Source organism: Capsicum annuum, chromosome 5, assembly GCF_002878395.1.
Source record: "Capsicum annuum cultivar UCD-10X-F1 chromosome 5, UCD10Xv1.1, whole genome shotgun sequence".
In the NCBI taxonomy this organism is placed as follows: Eukaryota; Viridiplantae; Streptophyta; class Magnoliopsida; order Solanales; family Solanaceae; genus Capsicum; species Capsicum annuum.
In genome coordinates this window covers 24,816,084-24,835,802 of record NC_061115.1, presented here as the reverse complement: position 1 = coordinate 24,835,802, position 19,719 = coordinate 24,816,084, and the positions used below count along the sequence as shown (strand labels likewise).

The window sequence follows — 19,719 nt, the reverse complement described above, 5'->3', positions numbered from 1 at the left end:
CAATTAAAAATTATTTCTAAGCAATCCATTTACCATTTATTAACCAAGGCCATTTAGTGGTGGTATCTTCATACCAACCATAATTGCAAGCTTTATCCATAGCTAACCTTATGTAGGTATAGGGGACTTTAGGTTTCCTTTCCAATTACAATATTAAATCTACTTGGGGGAATCCGTACCCCACAAGCATAATCGTTTAGCCATTTACCTTTCCAAACCATTTAAACCATTCATAAATCCTTTACCAAGTTTAAAACAAGCAAGATTTCTATTTTAAAAAAAAAGTCAATGCAATAAACGTATCTTTATAAGCATTTTGTATAACACATTGGGGGCATCCAATTACCAACAACCATTTTCTTATAATCCATTTATTAAAGACCACCATTAATGAATAGAAAAGCATAATTGAAACCATGGGAAACCATAACCAATCAATTATAAACAAAACCCCCAAATCATATTTGAAAACCCAAAAGTATTCAATAATGAAATCATGAGAATCAATAGTAAAATAATGTCTTTAGTTAGAACTGACAATGTGGAAAGAGAACATGCCTTATATCAAAGAATTGATGGAAAAAATCACCAAATCAAGCCATAAATTAGTCTTCAAGATGAAACCTTCGCTCTTCTTTGCCCCAAAGCTTTTGAGAGGATTTTAGATTGTTTAAGAGCAGTTTCTAAGTGTTAAACAGAGAAACACTAATAATGGATTTTAGATTCCATTATAGGCTTTAAACCTTTTTAATCAATGAATTATTCTCGACTGCAATCCCCTTCTTATACCTAGAATCATGATCACTTATCATATTTAGGAATCTACTTGAGTCTGAGTTCCCAGTAGTAGGATAATGAAGTGATTAAATTTTTCTTAGTCTACCTAGGCAGTGATGGCTTCCTCTTCACCTTTATCAGAGACTCAAAACCCTCATGATGTGCACTCTCCAGCTGAATGTATTCAATATTCCTTAATTTTGCCTTAAGCTAGTGTTGATATCTATCATTCAATTTCCATCTCTTGCACAGTGAGTGTACAAGGGTTTGTGTATTTTGCTTATATCGTCATGAGAAGCCTTTTATTTGGACTCACTGGGTTGTAATTTTCCTTGGTAGCCAAGACCTTTTCCATCATAACACCTAGACAAGTTAAGTCAGAAAGGATTACTGAGGAAGTAGTCCACTTAAGAGACTTGTTCAATTCTTCTTTCAGGAAGACCAGGTCTCTCTCTAATTCTTCATTCCCGTGAAGTGCTGACATTAGGTGTTTTTATGAAGCTTTCAATTTCTCCTCAAGATCAATCTCAAGCCTTGAGGCTTCTTTCTTTCTTTTACTATCAATACCATATACTTTCTTCAGATTACCCATTAGACTCAGATTTTCAGAGTTTATCTTTGTATATAACTCTTCAATTTCAGAAACTTTGAGAGTTAAAGCAATCAGCTCATGCTCTTGATTCTCTAATTTTTCTTCTAAGGCATTATTTTCAGTAGTTAGTTTAAAAATAGAGTCTATCAACGCACTCGTAAGACTTTTTATCTTTCTAGAAGTATAATTATCTAGATTCTCCTCAATATTAGAAAAAGATACCTTCTTTTATTTTTCATCCTCTATGTTTGCCATAAATGCAAATAGGGAATCATAGATAATTGGATTGTCTTCCACTGCTAGCATAGAAACATCTCCAGTATTCTCATCATCACCTGATCACTGAAATAATCTCCCCATGTTGCCAGAGCTTACTTTACTGCATAATTAGTTGCAGCCTTCCTTCTTGAATTGTCAAGGACCTAGTCCCTGATATTTCCTTTGTCACCTACAGCCTTGAGGTAGTCCTGATGATCCATGTTGCTCATGTGATAGTCCTTGATGAAATGCTCAGTATTTTTATATTTATGACACACCTCCATAATGACACCTTTTCTGCTTCTACTTTCACTTCTTTGGAACTGGCCACCTTTCCTTATGGATCTAATAATTCTTTTCGCCAAGTAGGCAACATCAATTTCTTCTTCGTTTGAGCTTGACTTTGAGGCTTTTAGTTCCAAAGATTTTTCCTTTTTGACTTTGTTCTTCTCGTGTCTTTGCTGTTTCTTAAGTTCATAAGTCTTCAAGTTTCCAACAAGTTCATCTATAATGAGGGTATTCAAATTTCTTGCCTCAGTTATTGCATCTACTTTGCTTTCCCATGACTTGGGAAGAACACCAAGAATTTTCCTTACTTTCTTGTATGCTAGAATCACTTCTCCCAAGCAATGAAGCTCATCAGTGATAGAAGCGAATCTTGTATGCATTTTTGGACTATTTCTCCTTCTTTCATGGTGAAGGTTTCATACTGAGTAGTCAGCATGTCTACTTTAGAATCCTTCACATCAGTAGTAACTTCATGTGCAGTCCTCAAGCAATTCCAGATCTCTTTGGCATTTTCACAAGCTATCCTATTATATTCATCAAGCCCTATACCATAAACCAACAGTTTCTTAGCCTTGTAGTTCTTTTCCATTTTCTTTCTATTTTCATCATTGAACTCCCTCCTATTTTTGGCAACTATTCTTGTCACATCCCCTTCTTTGACTTCTTTTATAGAAACATAAGTACTATCAAGAATGATGTCTATCAGTTCACTATCCTCAGCCATGATGAAGTAAAAAATCCTAGTCTTCCACCACTTATAATACTGTCTATTAAATCTTGGTGGTCTAGTTGTAGATTTCTCTTCTTCTAGATTATGTGGAGCAACCATTCTAACCAAGACACTCTAGGTATGAATCTTTTAGAGTGACCAGGCTTTGATAACAATTGATAGAATCCTTAGGGGTTTACGCCACACAGTAAAGGACCAGGTCCCTCAAAATCAATCACAGGCAAAGTACATGAAAATAACCAGAAATTAAGAGATGGTGGAGGAAGAGTAAACACACAGGGATTTTTACATGAAAACCAATGTAGGAAAAAACCATGGCAATCACCAAAGAAATCCTCTATATCAACCTCCTAATTACAGTCTAGATTTTAGCCTAACTCTAAGCTCCTTGCGCTAGCAGCTACTGTACTACCAGATCATCTTGGTAACTCTATGAAGGATTCTCTCTTCACTGATTATCTCTAATCAGTCTCACACTTAGGCAACTCTACCGAAGCAATTCTCTCAACAAAAAAATATGACATTACTCTTATAGCTTGAGTAATTCTTTTACAAATCAGTACTCACTCAAGAATAATTTTAATTAAAGCTCACATAAACAGTTTAGAACTTGAGCAGTGTTGAAATGAGGTTTTGCTGCCTCTCTTTTCACTTTTTTTATAATTTGCAAAAACTATTTGATGAAGAGACGGCACTTCTTTTTTATAGTTGAGGATGATTAGGGCTTGAAAGATCATTGGACCAGCTGTCCAGATCAGTATAAAATAGCACCTGCAAGTTTGTTACATAAGACAACAAAACTATGTAGATACCGTGTACCAGTTGTACTGTGCTTTGTATATTTAGGGACCTGGTCCCTTGTAGTTTAGCTGCTCATCATCAAAACTTCATATAGCATTATGTCCTATTGGATTGATGAATGCTTCTGCAACTTTTATGGAATTGATGAACAGGATATTTAAATAGTATTTGGACATGTTCGTCTTTGTATTTATAGATGACATCCTTATTTATTCTCAGAGTAAGGATAGACATGCATACCATTTGAGGATTATTTTGCAAGCTCTTAAATATAGCCAGTTATTCGCCAAGTACATTAAGTGTGAATTCTGATTGAAATCTGTGGGATTCCTTGATCGTATCATTTTTAGTGAGAGCATTCAAGTTGATCCTCAAAAAATCAAAGTAATTAGCAGCTGGTCTAGAGCATCTCTCCATCAGACATTAGGAGTTTCTTGGAGTTATCCAATAACCACGAGTGGTTTGTCGAATATTTTTCATCTTTTTCTTCTCCTGTGTCTAGATTGACTCAAGAGAAAGTCAAGTTTCAGAGATTCAATGCTTGTGAGAAGAGTTTTTAGGAGTTAAAGTCTTGATTCAGTTCTGCTCCAAATTTTGACTTTATTAGAGGGTCCAAATTATGGTATATTGTGATGCCACCAGAGTTTCCCTTGGGTGTGAGTTGATGTATCACGATAAGGTCATAGCTTATGTTTCTAGACAACTCAAAGTTCATGAAAAGCTCTTTCCTTCTTTGAATGTAACCTCTAAGAGGTCGTTTGGTTGAGAACACGTCATCTAGGGATTAATTATCTAGAGATTGGATATTCCTAGATAAGTTATCTCACTATATATATTGGATAACTTACCCATCACTATAGTATAAATTGTGGAATAAATAATCCCAGAATTACCTAATACCTCCAACCAAATTTATCTTGAAATTATTATACCCTATACCTCACACCAAATGACTCCTAAGCTCTTTTGCTCCATTTCTACTTCCAATCCAAGATCTAAAGTAGAAGCACTTGATTTCAAAGTGATTGAATGTAGATTTAAGCTCTTTGTTCTCTGATGATGCTTCTTCATGCTCGGTGATTTCTTCCAAAAAAATTATTTTCCAGATTTATTACTTCTTGACTTCTTCCTAAAGCAGTTGCGGCTATGACTTGTATTTGATCCATTGGTCATACACCCATATATGTTGTGATATGAAAGACATATGCATGTATGTAATAATGTTGTTGCTTCGACTTTTTATCCTATTCATTAGCATAATTACCTGCGTGTTTTTAAAATCCAAAATAAGGCATGACTTGATTTTCTTTGAATATTTTGAGCCTTGAGGAGCAATCATAGACCATATTTGAAAGGATTTAGAGATTTCCATCTTAGAATTTGCATTTTCTTCCTTGTTTTATCTTTAATTACTAAACCCATTAGGGGGTTGTAGACTCCTATGGCTTATTATATGATCGAATACTAGTTATTTTTATTATTATTACTTGAGTTTTGATTATCTACTTATTACATCCTTATTTATGAATTTGGTGGTTGCAAACACTTATTAAGCCCTAAATATTTATTTCTTGCTTAGAAGAGTAGAAATTGGATTGGATTTCTAAGAAGTAGCGAATTGAGTACATTAAGAAATTTTAACACTCGATTCATGAAATCGAATTAGGAATAGGGAGATTGCTACTTGGGTCTTAACTCTTTTTTTTTTAATTTGGAAGAACTTTTGAGAATTACCTTTCTAGAGTTGGATGATTATGGTAAGCATTTATTAATTGGGTCATTTTTATTAGTCTTGTCTATGTGAGAAAGATACTTGTGTTCATGAACTATTATTACTATATTGAGGCTACAACCTCGGTCTCTTTTGTAACTTTAAAAATAAAACACTCTTCTTGCACTTTAAGTTTTCGATAAAATTCTCAGCTCAGTAAAAGAGTACAGTTTTAGAAGTAATTACTCAATCACTCTCTTGTTTGAAGATAAGCTTACAAAATGCACAAATTTACACTCTTGAACGTCTTAACATACAATCTCCTTGTGAGATCAACCCAAACCTTTGTTGTGTTTATTATTTCTACGATCATATTACATTTCATTTGAGGCATAGGATTAGATGTTATCATGGAGCACGATCCTCATATGCCGCCCGTGTTCCTCCTCACTCCTCAAATATACTAAAATATCAGCGATGAACTCAATAATAAAAGAATACAAATATGGTTAAAACACCTCATTCATCAACTTCATAAATGTTGTTGGGACATTAGTCAACTCAAAGAACATAACAAGAAACTCATAATGGTCATAACGAGTCTTAAAGGTTGTGTTAGGAATGTCCCAAAGTTTTAATCCTCAACTGGTGATTACTTGATCTCAAGTCAATCTTCAAAAAATTGAAGCACGCTGAAGCTGATCAAACAAGTCATCAATATGAAAAACAAGTCAATTCCCTCAAGATGGCTTTCTCTAAGAGAAGTTTTGTCTTGTCTAATCGGACTAGTTTAAATGTGCAAATCGATACATAGGTGGAGGCTCGTCAAATATCTACCCAAAAAGTTGGTTAAGCAGGCAAGCGATGGTAGTAGCAAGCTATTATAGGAACGAGGTTAAAGGGTCTTGAGCAACCGAACTTACTCCAACATAATCAATGGCATCGAATCTAACTCCACTCTCTCCCTTTGTAACCTTTTACTTTCATTTTGATTGGCCTAGCTCTGGCTTAGAAGACAAAATTTCATGAGATAATCAGAAGTCACAGATGTAAAAGTAGAACTAAGACAATGACTCAAAACTAGTCTTGAAAGTAGATCCCTTTTCAGCAATATTCTTTTTTTTGTTATCGTCTTTCCTTGCAATCCTTGCAAAGAATCGAATGGTGAAAAGCAAAGCTCGATCTCAAAGTTTAATTTAAAATCATTATTTAGTCTAACTCAAGAATAAGTTTGATTGGACGGGTTTTGGATCAAATAAATACTTAGGGGATGGATATGTTCATTGCTTGAACACTTTATTGGTTATATTAACTTTTTAAGAATAGAAATTACTAGCTAAAATAGTTTTTTGAAAAATATTAGGTTTATCAAAGGAGCACAATCATTATTAGTACTATGTTAGAGTTAAGAAAAAAGTGGAGACTAAAAATGTGATTTATGCTAAGTTGGTTGAGAGTAAGGATGAATAGGAGCAGCGGATGAATAGGGAGGAGTACAAGTTAACTAGGAAGAAGGATAAGTTAGCAGTTATGGCTATTAAGACAACAACATTTGAAAGCTTGTATAAGGGATTAGAGGAGAGAGGCAGGGAAAAGAGGTTGTATAGGCTTGCTAAGGTTAGAGAGTGAAAGGGTCGTGACCATGATCAAGTGAAGTGCATTAAAGAGGAGGCAGAGTATTGGTGGAGGAAGGTCACATTAACAGAGATGACAATCGAATTTTCATAAACTCTTGAATGACGAGGGGGACAAAGACATTGTGTTAGGGGAGTTGGAGCACTCAGAGGTATGTCATGATTTCAGTTATTGTAGATGTTTTAAGGTTGAGAAGGTTAGAGAGGCTATTCGCAGAATGCGAAGGGGTAGGGCGATGGGTCCTGACGAGATTCCAATAGATATTTGAAAGTATACTAGGGAGGCAGGTTTAAGATGGCTAACCGAATCATATAACGGCATTTTTAAGACTGCGAAGAAGATAGAGTATAATGATTCCTCTATACAAGAACAAAGGTGACATTCAGGGTTGCAACAACTATAGGGAAATTAAGTTATTGAGCCACACTATGAAGATTTGGGAGAGGGTGATCGAGCGAAAGTTGAGGAAAATCATGTCTATTTCTGAGAATCAGTTTGGATTTATGCTCGGTCACTCGACGACAGAGGTAATTCACCTTATGCGGAGACTAGTAGAGCAGTATAGGGAGAGGAAAATAGACTTACACATAGTATTCATCAACCTAAAAAAGATGTACGACATAGCTCCTAGAGAGGTTCTTTGGAGATTTTTGGAGATAAGAGGGGTCCAATGGTGTATATCAAATCGATTAAGGACATATATGATGGAGCGAAGACTCGGGTGAGGACGGTGGTAGGAGATTCTGAGCATTTCAATATCTTCATAAGGATGCACCAGGAATCAACTCTTAGCCCATTTTTATTCGCCTTGGTGATGGATGCGTTGGCGTAGTGTATTTAAGAAAAGGTGTCTTGGTGTATGTTATTTGTGGATGATGTAGTTTTGATTGATGAGACATGGGGGAGGGATGGGGGTGTTAATGATAAATTGGAGGTTTGGAAACAAACCCTGGAGTCTAAAGAGTTCAAGTTAAATAGGACCAAGATGGAGTACTTGGAATGCAAATTTAATGACTTGAAGCAGGGGAATAGGGTGGTAGTGAAGATGTATTCTCAGGTTGTTTGTAAGAGGGATAGTTTTAAGTATGACGGACTATGATTCAGGAGAATAGAGAGATTGACGAGGATATCTCTCACAGTATTAGGGCAGAATGGATGAAATAGAGGCTCTCCTCGGGAGTTATGTGTAATAAGAAGGTGCCTCCCAAGCTTAAAGGTAAATCTTATAGAATAACAGTTCATTTAGTCATGTTGTAGGAGCGAAATGTTGGTCAATCAAGAACTTTCATATCCAAAAGTTGAAGGTGGCGGAAAGAGGATGCTGTATTGGAGTGTGTACTTATTAGGGGAGATAGGGTTAGGAATAAAACTATTTGGGAGAAAGTGGGAGTGGCTTTGGTGGAGGACAAGATGCGACAAGTGAGGTTGAGATGGTTTGGACATGTGATAAGGAGGGGCATTGATACCCAAGTTCGTAGGTGTGAGAGGTTCGCTTTGGATGGTTTCAGGCAGGGTAAAGGTAGACCGAAGAAATACTGGAGGGGGGCAATTAGATGTGACATGGAGCAGTTACAACTTACTGAAGACATAACCTTAGATAAGAAGGTATGGAGGATGCGAGTTAGGTTAGAAGGCTAGTGTGGGTGGGTAAGTCGTAGCCAGTAATTAGGAGTGCTTTGGTGCAGCTTAGCTAGTAGTCTTAGGGCTTTGTACATAGGTTGGAGCTTTTAGTTAGGAGGGTTTGGGTGAGGTGTGTGCCTTTGGTTTATTAGTGTATAGTATTACTTTATGGGTGTCTTATTTTTGTTATTCCATCTTGTTTCATGTTTTATTACGGCTTTGTTTACTGTCTTTTTGTCCTGAGTCGAGAGTCTATCGGAAACAGCTTCTCTACTCCATCAGAGGTAGTGGTATGAACTGCATACATTTTACCCTCCCAGAACCACTATGTGAAAATACACTGGGTTTGTTGTTGTGTTCGAGTTAATTATTGATACATTTTTGCATCTATAGTCAATATTTTTATGTTTCTTTAGAGAATAAACTTCTATATAAAAACTATTCCCTCCGTTTAAAAAAGAATGACTTAGTTTGACTTGGCATGTAGTTTAAAAGAATAAAGAAATTTTTGAATCTTGTGGTCCTAACCTAAAGTTATGTCAAATGTACCAAAATGTTCTTTAATCTTATGGTCTTAAACATGTCATGTGTAAAGTTGAATTAAAAGTATTGCTAAAACAAAGGTCATTCATTTTAAAACAGACTAAATAAAAAGTAGATCATTTGTTTTGAAACAAAGGAACCACTAATGTAATACTACCACAATTATCGACTCACGTAATTATCTTTTCAATTTTAAGATATTTTGTGTTTGTGTTGTTTTTTAACCCCTCCCTAAGAGCTGCCCCTTTTCCCTTTTCACTCCCTTGGTGACTCGAATTCACAACCTCGCCCCTTTTCCCTTTTCACTCCCTTGGTGACTCGAATTCACAACCTCGAGGTTGGAAGTGATTGGTGCTTGCTCCCCCCTGTCGCTCATGTAATTATCTTTGTTGGTGAAAAGGAAGCACCTTTCGATCGGTAAACAACAATATCATACCTAGTGAAATTTCACATGTAAAGTTTGGGGAGGGTGGTGTGTGAAGAAGATTTGGAAAAGAGTTCCGCACTAAACAATATTTTCAGCTTCTGTACTGAATCTCCATAGCTTTTGGCAATTGCTTTGTAAGCTACTAAAGTATATCAACTACAACATGCCTCATTCACACATGAGGTTTCCTAACACATGCCTATTTCCCACTAAAATGTACATCTTCTTAACTTTTGAAAACTGAAAGATAAATGTATTGAAACTAGGTTAGATCAATATTTTGAAAGCATCAATATTGATCCTACCTGTTATTGTTGTGATTAATCTTCATGGAACTTTTTCAGTGCCTAGTAGTTAAACAAGAACATGTCAGATTGTCAAGCCTCGTAGAGCATTCCAACCTCGATACGTTGAGGTAATGGTACACCCATAGCAGGCAGTGCAGATCTACAGTTGCTGTGCAAAACTTCATAGAAAGCAAGCATTGTTCTATCAAACCAGCCACAGTGCTTACCAATATAAAACCTTGTCTTTCCACGAATATGGACCACTCCAGCAAGCTTTGCCTCTTCCAACTCAGAAATTTCGTCTGACTCCTCTGTTGAGTTGTGGTTGGAACAGTGGAGCACATGAGCCCGTAAACTCTCAATAACTTGATTAACCAAATCATCCCCTTCAAGACTAAGCTTATCTGCATAACCATACCGAATCACACATCTATAAACCCCACTGAGACCTAGTTTACTAACAACAATCCTTTCACCTGGTGCTACTTTAGGAACCAGCAAGTACCGAAGAGTTGTAAATACAGTAACTTTGTGAAGAGATCTCATGTTCTTTATGTAATGACCTAAAATTGGGGTTAAACCATCTTGGATATTTGTGTAGAAGAAGCAGAGTCCGGGAACTCTCTGAAGACCTGGATCCATTAGCAGTGTCCTTAGTCTCGCCGAGTCTATCTTGTGTGTCAATTCGTACTGAAGTTTTCTCTGCCTGCCATAGAACCATCCAAACATAATGAAAGCAAGGATGAGAGAGATGGCAAAAGGAATCCAACCACCTTCTGGAATTTTTGTGAAGATTGCACTGACATATACACTTTCAATCACAAAAAACACGATGAAGTACAGTGCGACCAGAGCAAGTGGAGTTCTCCATATAATGATCATAACCAGTGTCAACAATATAGTGGTTATAAGCATAACCATGCTAACAACAACACCTGTTAGAGAATCCATTTTAAGTAGTTAGTGCAATATTTACTACCCTGACAATACAAAAGAGTTGAACAGTTGCAAGAACAATAAATCATGAGATCTCCTTTAGCACAACAATTCCATATTGCAGTTTATTTGTCAGTCAGAAGAAAATTCATTAAACTAATCACAGTACCATTGGCCAACCTAGAAGCATATCAAAGGGTAATGCATATCACATGTAGATGATATCAGGGAAATGCATACCAACATTGAGAAAACCCAGTTTGCTAATGCCTTCGGCAGCAAATTATGGTCACGACAACAATCAAAAAGTTAGTAAGGTAAATATTTCACATGGAGGAGTGTGTATCCTTATGCTGGGCGTGAAGTAACACCAATCAAAGGAAAGATCTCCACCTCAAACTAGAGACGAAATGCAATTAAATCCTTAATATAAAAATAAAAAAATTATACATATATGTAATTTTATTCAGACAATGCTAGACACGACGAGACAGTTTAGTTGAACATTATTTGCACCACATCGATGTGTTATCCCTACTCGTGAAATTTCTATTTGGTCAATGCTAAACAAGACCTATGTTGCTCGGAGTCTCCAAAAATGTTGTCGCACCCATGTCAGAGTCTCCAAAAGTACACTATTTTGGGCGTATCCGTCACGCCCCTGTCAATATTTTTGAAGAGTCCGAGCAAGATAGAACAAGACAAGACAAATTCTGAAAACAATGAACCAAATAGGATGAGAAAATTCAGGTTCATAAATTGTTTAGCATTAATTCATTACATAAGTTCCTCCTTAAATATACAGGTTATCATCACGTAGCAGTAAAATCAGGTAAAGAAAATGCCAGAAATTGATGTCAGACCATGGTAACAACCATTCTCCAATGAAGAGGAGTCTAGTGAAAGATAACTTCCATAAAGGAATCAATTCAGGAAAGACGGTCACCAAAAATGAAAATCATCAAGAATGAAAGATTAATGACACGGTTTAGAGAATCTTACCAAAGGCATTCCCGATGTCTTGACCATCTCCAAAAATTAGTATGACTGCAACACAGAGAATCATAAGGATGTAGTTAACTTCTGGTGAGTAAACCTCGCCTTCTTTGCTGGAGGATGTGTGAACTACCTTCACCCGAGGAAAATAATCCAACACAACTGATTGCTTAATAACAGAAAAGGTGGCTGAAATCAGCGATTGACTTGCAACTATTGCAGCTAATGTGGCTATAACAAAAATTGGCCAGTACACAGCAGATGGTATAAACTTGTAAAATCCATCAAAATGGTCATCAGGATTTCTGATCAGATATGCCGTCTGGCCCGCATATGTCAGCACTAATGATGGATATATAGTAAAGAAAAACGCTATCTGCGAGAAAATGAGGTTCCATAAATCATATAAAGGAAGCAATAAGAAGAAACTAACAGAAATTCCAAGACGTAGCAAGTATTTTTACCCGAATTGAACTCCTGTTGAAATGACCAAGATCAGCAAACATTGCTTCAGAACCTGAAAATATGATAGTTTGTACTGTTAAACAGATGATATTTCATTAATCTGCTTGCTTACATTCAAACACCTCTATAGCCTTCCCACGATGCGGGAAACAGGACGACCAGCATCAGTTGAAAACAACAAATAAAGGGAAGTCATAATTTTCTCTCAGAACTTGTCCAAGAAGTCAGTTTAACACAAACTTTTGGGCAATTTAGTAACCCCATTATTTGCCCAAATTGTATCTAATACAACCTGGAGAGGACACGGAGCATAGAGATTGTTCTCACTTTCCTTAGGTGTGAGAAGCTAAAAATAACATTTTGCAGCATCCATTTGTTGGTGCTCGAATTGGTAGCTAGTAAACATGTCTTAATTTTTTTTCTTTTTGACTGATGCATTGTGTTAATAATTGATCTTTTGTGCATTTGTGCAGGCATCTCACTTTCCTGGATAGGATTTTATTTTTCATTTTTGTTTAGAGTTTCCACTCCACATAATTTCCTATTTCATTAATCTTGATTCAACCTAATAATCTTCTGTCGTAAGGATCAACGAATTCAAATCTTTTACCATTTTATGAGATTTCCTTTCTAGTTATTAAAGGATCCCAGCTTCATTTTATTCTACATAAGCTGGTATCTTCTTGAAGAAAGAAAAAGAGAACAAATGAAGAATAAAGATGATTAGAGGAGGCCAAACCACAAAATGATTTGAAGAGTAAATAAGAAAAGATAACAAGAAGCATCCATATCTACTACCAGATCCTAGCCAGAAATTAACTCTAGCAAACCAATATGTTTTGGTGAAAGGTACTCTCCACCCCCTAAACTCTTCTTTTTCTCCAAACCCCCACTACTCAAACTTAAAAGAGTGAGGAAAATGACGATTTAGCAAGAGAAACGCCATGGTCGATGTTGGAAATATCTGAGCTAACTAATCTAGTACACCATCCACGTTTTGTCTTTCTCAACCCACATCATTCAATGACACACCATTCTCTCAAGGAAGAAAGCCAGAAGAATTTTTGCATTTTGTCCTATAAATATTCTTCCATTATACTTTCCACCTCCACTCATCACCTTGCGATTTATCTGGATCAGAAATGAGTAAGACACGAGTTCGATCTTCTCCCGCCTTGGGTAGATATTGACAGATCATAATTGGTCCAAGTTAAGGAAAAGAAGAAAGAAAAAGAAATCCAAATTTATGCTTAAAGAAAAAAGGAAAAGGAGTGACAATGCATGCATAAACTCCCCCTTTTCTCATCTGGTTATATTTATCATGTTACCACTCGGGGAAGCACAAATACACTTTTGGACAAGTAAAAACGAATATTGGGTCACTCACAAAGTTTAAGAGAGGAGCATTTCGGAACTAGTTCAGGGATTTCCAAAAATAAACCTAAGAACAATGACTAATGCAATCAAGCAACATGCAGTTCTAAAAATGCAAATATTTGAAGACCCAGACAGTGACCTCTGGCTCGAAATGGAGCTACCACATGATAGGATAAAGGGTCATCTCTGTTTATGTCATACGTCATGCTTAGCATATAAACCATCTACAACAACATAGCCAGTGTAATCCCACGAATGGGGTCTGGAGAAGATGGTGTGTACACAATTTGTGAAGGTACAGAGGCAGTTTACACATAATCCAGTTATCTATAAAGCAAAAATGTTTCCCCAATTTCAGTCACTAGCACTATTGTAAGAAACTTATTAATCAATGCCCATACTAGATGAAGCATGTGAATTTCCAAACAAACAGACCAAACACGAGGAAATGGATATATATCTTAATCTAAATGAAGAATTATTGCAGACCACACCAACAATGAGGCTTACCTGTAATGCAGAGGACAGTTCCACCAAGATATATCCATCCTTGCTTTCCATTTCGTAAGAAGAGAACTATGTAATGGGGAGATATTGCCTTGAATATGCTCGGATAATGCTTTATGATACTGTATATCCCAACGAGAGGAGTGGTAAGAGTCCATGCACCCATGATAGGAGAGAACAGGAAACTCACTCGTGAAGTACCAAATTTCTGCAGGAGGAATAGAACAATGAGAACGATTGCTGAGAGAGTTTCGACCAACGCTGCAAGTAGCAAACAGAGAAATTGTGAATATTGAGAGGGGGGGGGGGGGGGGGGGAGTAGATAATAAACATGTTTCGCATATGATCTAGTGTTTAAGAAAGACTTACAATTGTTAATCTGTTCTATCACTTAATTGCTTCAAATAATTACTAGAATAAGGATTCAAGTTATTTCAATTAGTTTATAGAATCAGTATTCAAGTAACATCAATATGTAAATCTGTGAAAGGTCGTCTTTTAACAAGCACAATACCTTACGACACAAGAAATTAAAAGAATCAAAATCTTAATTACCCTTCCCAATTACCCTCAAAATCTTAAACGCATCTCTCTACAATGAATAAGTTGTACCATACTTACATTTACTGACTGAGGGAAAACGCGCTCTTAAGCCATCCATTGCAGACAACACTAACAGAAAGAAGAGACTGTTAATGAAACTGAAACTGAAAGAGGAAAATTGATGAGCACTCAAAAGGATACTGAATGCAAACTAAACGGCCCAATACAAGCTAATGTACCTGAGATGGCAGGTGTAAGTATGCCATCACCAATTAGCATGCACATACCCAACATTGCAATGAAAAGCAGTACCCTTCTGGCAATCAAACTCCTCTCACAAAATTTACCCAACCTACTTGGCTTTTTTGATTGATTAACATAGGAATGGCTTGTATTCAAACTGGCATTCTTGGAAGAAAGAATCCCAATATTTATATTCCTGCAGAGTAATGAATAAAGAGCAAATGTTCCACCTACAAAAGACCATGTTCCAGAAATAAAATTTCTAGAATGATAACATCAAAAGCGAAATGAAGAAAGCAGTAGCTTTCAAAAGGAATTTCAACCAATAAACAATGAAAACTAGGAACAGAGACAACATTATAAACATCCTTCATTAACACCTTCAATATTGTCCAAGAGATTAAATTTTTAGTATGAATACAAAGGAATAGTTTCTTAAACCTGGAGTCACCTCAATTGTTAGTAACAAAAGTAAAAAGGAAGTGATAGAGAGGGATCAGAAATACCTTCGCCCTGATCATCAGCTTTGAGAGCTATGGTAGCATATTTGACAACACCAATTAGACTGAGAGTCCAAAACATTATGCTGTAGATCCCCAAATAATCATCCTCAGTAGGAGACTTTAACGGCATTGATGGATATACATAGAGTGGAGACGTGACAAGACCCCCAAAAACAACTCCTAAGGTCTTGTATGCAAGGACCAAGGTCCCCCATCGGCTAGTATCCTGAAACAATATAGTTCCCGAGAAAGAAACCGAGTGAAAATAATTGTCAAGTAGAGACAACAACTTAACTTTGAATGCGAAATTGTTGGTAGAGAAATGACAAACTGCTTAAACTAGTAAATAGAAATCAAAGGAGTTCCATGTTAACTAGAATTTTCAAGACTATATTTGAATTGATAGATCATTTGATTTCAAATATGCGGAAAACCTCATCCCAAAAATATGTGAAAAGCCACCTTATCGTATTCATGTAAAATGGTACCAAATGCTATGAATGATATCAAGGTGGAGAGAACTTGAGACAAATCGATAATGTCTTTAAAATTCCTTGGTTATTAAGATTAGTACAAATGTATACACAGATTTGTGATCTATGCATCCAAAAGGAGTGGAGTAAAATTATCGAGAGATGAGTAATAATAGTCACTAGTTAGGATGAAATAACTCCTAGCAACTCTCACCAATAAAAAAAAATGTCTCCGCTCTCTCAGGTCATATTACCATTGGGTGAGGCTCAGTAGGTGAGCTCCGTCTTAGAGATATACAACACTTTAGTCATTTCTCAAGTGATTGGGGTGTAAAAATGCTCTCTTTGAATGCTTGCAAGTCAACTTAACTATGGAGTTTCATGCTATATTTTGTCACAACAAAAGCAACTCTACACTTGATCTCAACCTTTTGGCTGAGAAAGGTGTAAATCAAAATATATGAAAGATACAGCTGCTATGGACAATGAAAGAATCGGATTAAGCCTTAAGGAAATACCATCATCATCAACTTCACCTCAATTCAAATTTTATATGAATCTTTTTCATTTAACTTACTCTGAGATACTCTCGTCATTCCAATTGTGACACAGTTGGACTTTCAAGAGTCAACCTAGTGTTTCCTTGACTAGAACCTCTTTATATGTATGTCAATTAAATATTTTAAGTTGTTAATTATTGTGATTTATAGTACTTTTGGCATAGTTTCCGAATACTACATCCATTTCAATTTGTTGTCTTACCTTCATTTTTAGTTATTTCAGAAAGAATGCGTCTTTACTTTTTTGGCAACTCTTTAATTGAACTTTTCACATCATATGTTTAGGACCACAAGATTAAAAGATATTTTGGTACATTCCACATACCTATAGTTTAAGACCACACGATTCAAAAGTCTTTTTACATCCTTAAACTTTGTACTAAGCCAAAAACAGACAAATAAATCAAAACAGAGGAGTATATATTGTTCCAAAAACTTAAAGCTTCTATATCCGAATTAAAGGTTAAAGTTGAAGTTTTAATCCCATATTAGAAAAGAGATATTTGCACCCTGACTATTCTTCCACTAGACTACTTGCATACTCCCCACTACAAACTATAGGCACGGACTAACTCTATCCACCTCCTACCTCCTACTCATGGAAAACATCGAATAGAAGTGTAACACGTAAATTTTCACTTTCAACTAATTATTTTCTTCTGTGGTACCTATTGTTGGTGGGAGGTGGCACGTACCCAGTGAAATTAGTCAAGGTGCGTGCAAACTAGCCCGAACACCATGGTTATCAATGAAAAAATACACTTCCTTCGTCCCATTTTATGTGTTGTCATTTTCTTTTTGATCCATCCCAAAAAAAAAATGTCACTTTTAATAATTTGGTAACTATTTAAAGACACAATTCTACTTTTACCTTTATTGATCCTACTTATAAGGTCTCATTTAATTAAAAATAGCAGTAGTACACTTTTTAATAAAAGACAATTTGGTAAACATCACCAACTCTTCCCTAATTTCTTAAACTCCATGTCGGGTCAAAGTATGACAAATAAAATGAGTGAGACCGAGGCAGGGACGGAGCTACCTTGGGCTAGGGGGTTCAGCCCCTTCGACGAAAAATTGTACTATGTATACATGATAAAAAATATTTTTATGCATATATAATATATATTGAACTGCCTTTGGTTTGTTCATATGTTTACTTGTGAACATCTCCGAGAGAGCATATATTTTCTTCTTTCCTTAGAATTGTAAACACATCCCAAAAAAAAAGAATGCAACAAAACAGAGCACATAGTTCGCATTCTAAGGAGGGGGGAAATACCCAAAGAGTAAGTGGCATTATATCTCACGTTCAAATTTCGGCGGAGAAAAAAAACACTAGTGATTCTTCCTATTTGTTATTAGTATTAGGTGCGCAAAAGCTGATATGAACAACACAGTCATTTAAAAAAGAAAGAAAAAAAAAATAGTGAGGGCATGGAATGTAGTGAACCACTGAACCTTTGTGTCATTGTTAATGATGGTGTCGCCGTCATGCACCGCCACCAAAACGGCTGCATCCGGCTGAACCGCCGCAGAGGAGTCGTGCCGTCCGGTTTGTCGATCCATGGCCCACTCAAGAGTTTGTAAGGAGTAGAGGGAGGGAAAGTGTATTAGATTACGTGAGAGTTTGTAGTAGAAAAAGAGGTAAGAGGTGGTTACACGCAAGACTCTTTTTGATGGAACAAACAAAAAACATGGTCTGAGTTGATTTGGTCTTAGATTACCTGAGAGAGTACACACTACTCTTTCTTTTGTATTCTTTTTTGTAATTATAAAGTTTGAGTCAGTTTTTTGCATTTATCAACTCTCGTCATATATTATTCTTTTATGGAATGCACCAAAAAAATGTATCACTTTGTTTTAATTTATTTGGCAAAAAAAAAGTGAAGTTCATTTAAAACAGATTTTAAAAAATAAGTATAAGAAATTAAAATAAAAGAATGATGAATGATTTTTAGGTTTGGAAAAAAGTTATTTTAGAATTATAGTCTCCAGATGATAATTTTGTGATTAATTTATTCATTTAAAAAATGAGAAAGTAATATTAAGCTCAACATACAGATAAAATAAAATAATATCAAGTTCAAGGAGATTAAATAAAATAATATCAAGTTCAAGAAATCATTAATGTCAGATAAAATTTATATTCTCTCCGCTTCAATTTATTTTTCCTATTTTAGTTTGACATAAAATTTTAAAAAATACTTTAAATTTTAAATTAAAAATATATCAAATGTACAAAAATATTCTTTAATTTTGTGGTATTAAACATGTAATGTGGAAAATTGAAATTAAAGAGTTGAAAAAAAAAAAAAAGAAAAAATCATTTTTTTAAATAGAGTAAAACAAAGAACAAGCCAAATAAATTTGAAAAAAAAAAATTATCTTTAATCATACAAAGTATAATTTTAATTTTAAATCATCTTGTCTTATATTACGCATACCATATATTGATTAAGGAGGCTCTAAAAGTGGATGGAAACTACGAGGGGGATTCACCTTGTTCACTTCGAGGACAGAGGAGATAAAGAGCAAAATAGATATTAATTAATAAGATAAATTGGGAAATGTTTATTATTCAAAATTGAAAAAGAAGTTTAGTCTTCAAAAAAAAATTAAAGAGCGTAAATGGTAAAAAAAAGTGGGGATATCCCACCGAAGCAGCCACCGAAGGAGAAAATGGAGATTTCACTAAGGGAAAAACCCCACTAAATTATCCTTCAGGGATATAGTCAAAGAGATAAATCTCCAACAAACTTCTTCCTATGAGATGGATCCCTTGCTAGGAAGCTCAAATCTTCCAACAGTTGAAAATGACACCATTAGTCTATCCGTTGAGGAAAAGAGTAGACTCTATTCCCCATGGAAGAACGTAGTGATAATTAAAAGCGTGGGATGAAATGATAAAGGAAACAAAGCTAAAATCGAAACTACAATTAAAAGAAAGGGGATGAAGAAGAAACTACAACACTAGAAGCAACACACACGGATTAAGGAAACAAAAACTCAAACACTTGCATAAATGAAAGATAGATAGTGAGACATAACAATTACAATACCTAAGGAACTAAGGTGTGTATCAAATATCAAAACTCATTTAAGCTTTAAATTGGAACACCACACTCTTACGTTGACACAAAAGGGGCCCAAAGCACCCCAAAGCACTAACTTTTCTAAGTCGGATTGTCAACTCAAGTGAATCCACACTTAAGTTAACCCTAGTTACAATGACTTTTCCAAGTCCTACACTACAATGGCTTTTTCAAGTCCTATACTAAAACACTCTCTCTTAAGAGAAGAAAATGTTCTTCAATATCATTTAAAACTAATGAAAAATAGAAGTCTAATTATCTATTTATAATTATTACATTCAAAGACCAAAATACCCTTAATGAAGGGTGCTCCTACAGAGTGTAAAAGAGAGGCATCAAAAGACCACAATGT

General features: G+C 35.6%; 1 protein-coding gene across 1 annotated transcript; it reads right to left on the bottom strand.

The window, feature by feature from the left end:
- Positions 1-9,461: 9,461 nt before the first annotated feature.
- Positions 9,462-18,087, bottom strand: LOC107870462 (probable potassium transporter 17). Its single transcript, XM_016716997.2, has 8 exons — positions 17,734-18,087; positions 15,243-15,465; positions 14,733-14,966; positions 14,572-14,622; positions 13,954-14,211; positions 12,066-12,118; positions 11,608-11,977; positions 9,462-10,604 (listed from the first exon to the last, which is right to left on the bottom strand). Exons 1-8 carry the CDS (start codon positions 18,070-18,072, stop codon positions 9,760-9,762), a joined length of 2,373 nt encoding a protein of 790 aa, XP_016572483.2. The 5' UTR covers positions 18,073-18,087; the 3' UTR covers positions 9,462-9,759.
- Between the last annotated feature and the right edge of the window lie 1,632 nt (positions 18,088-19,719).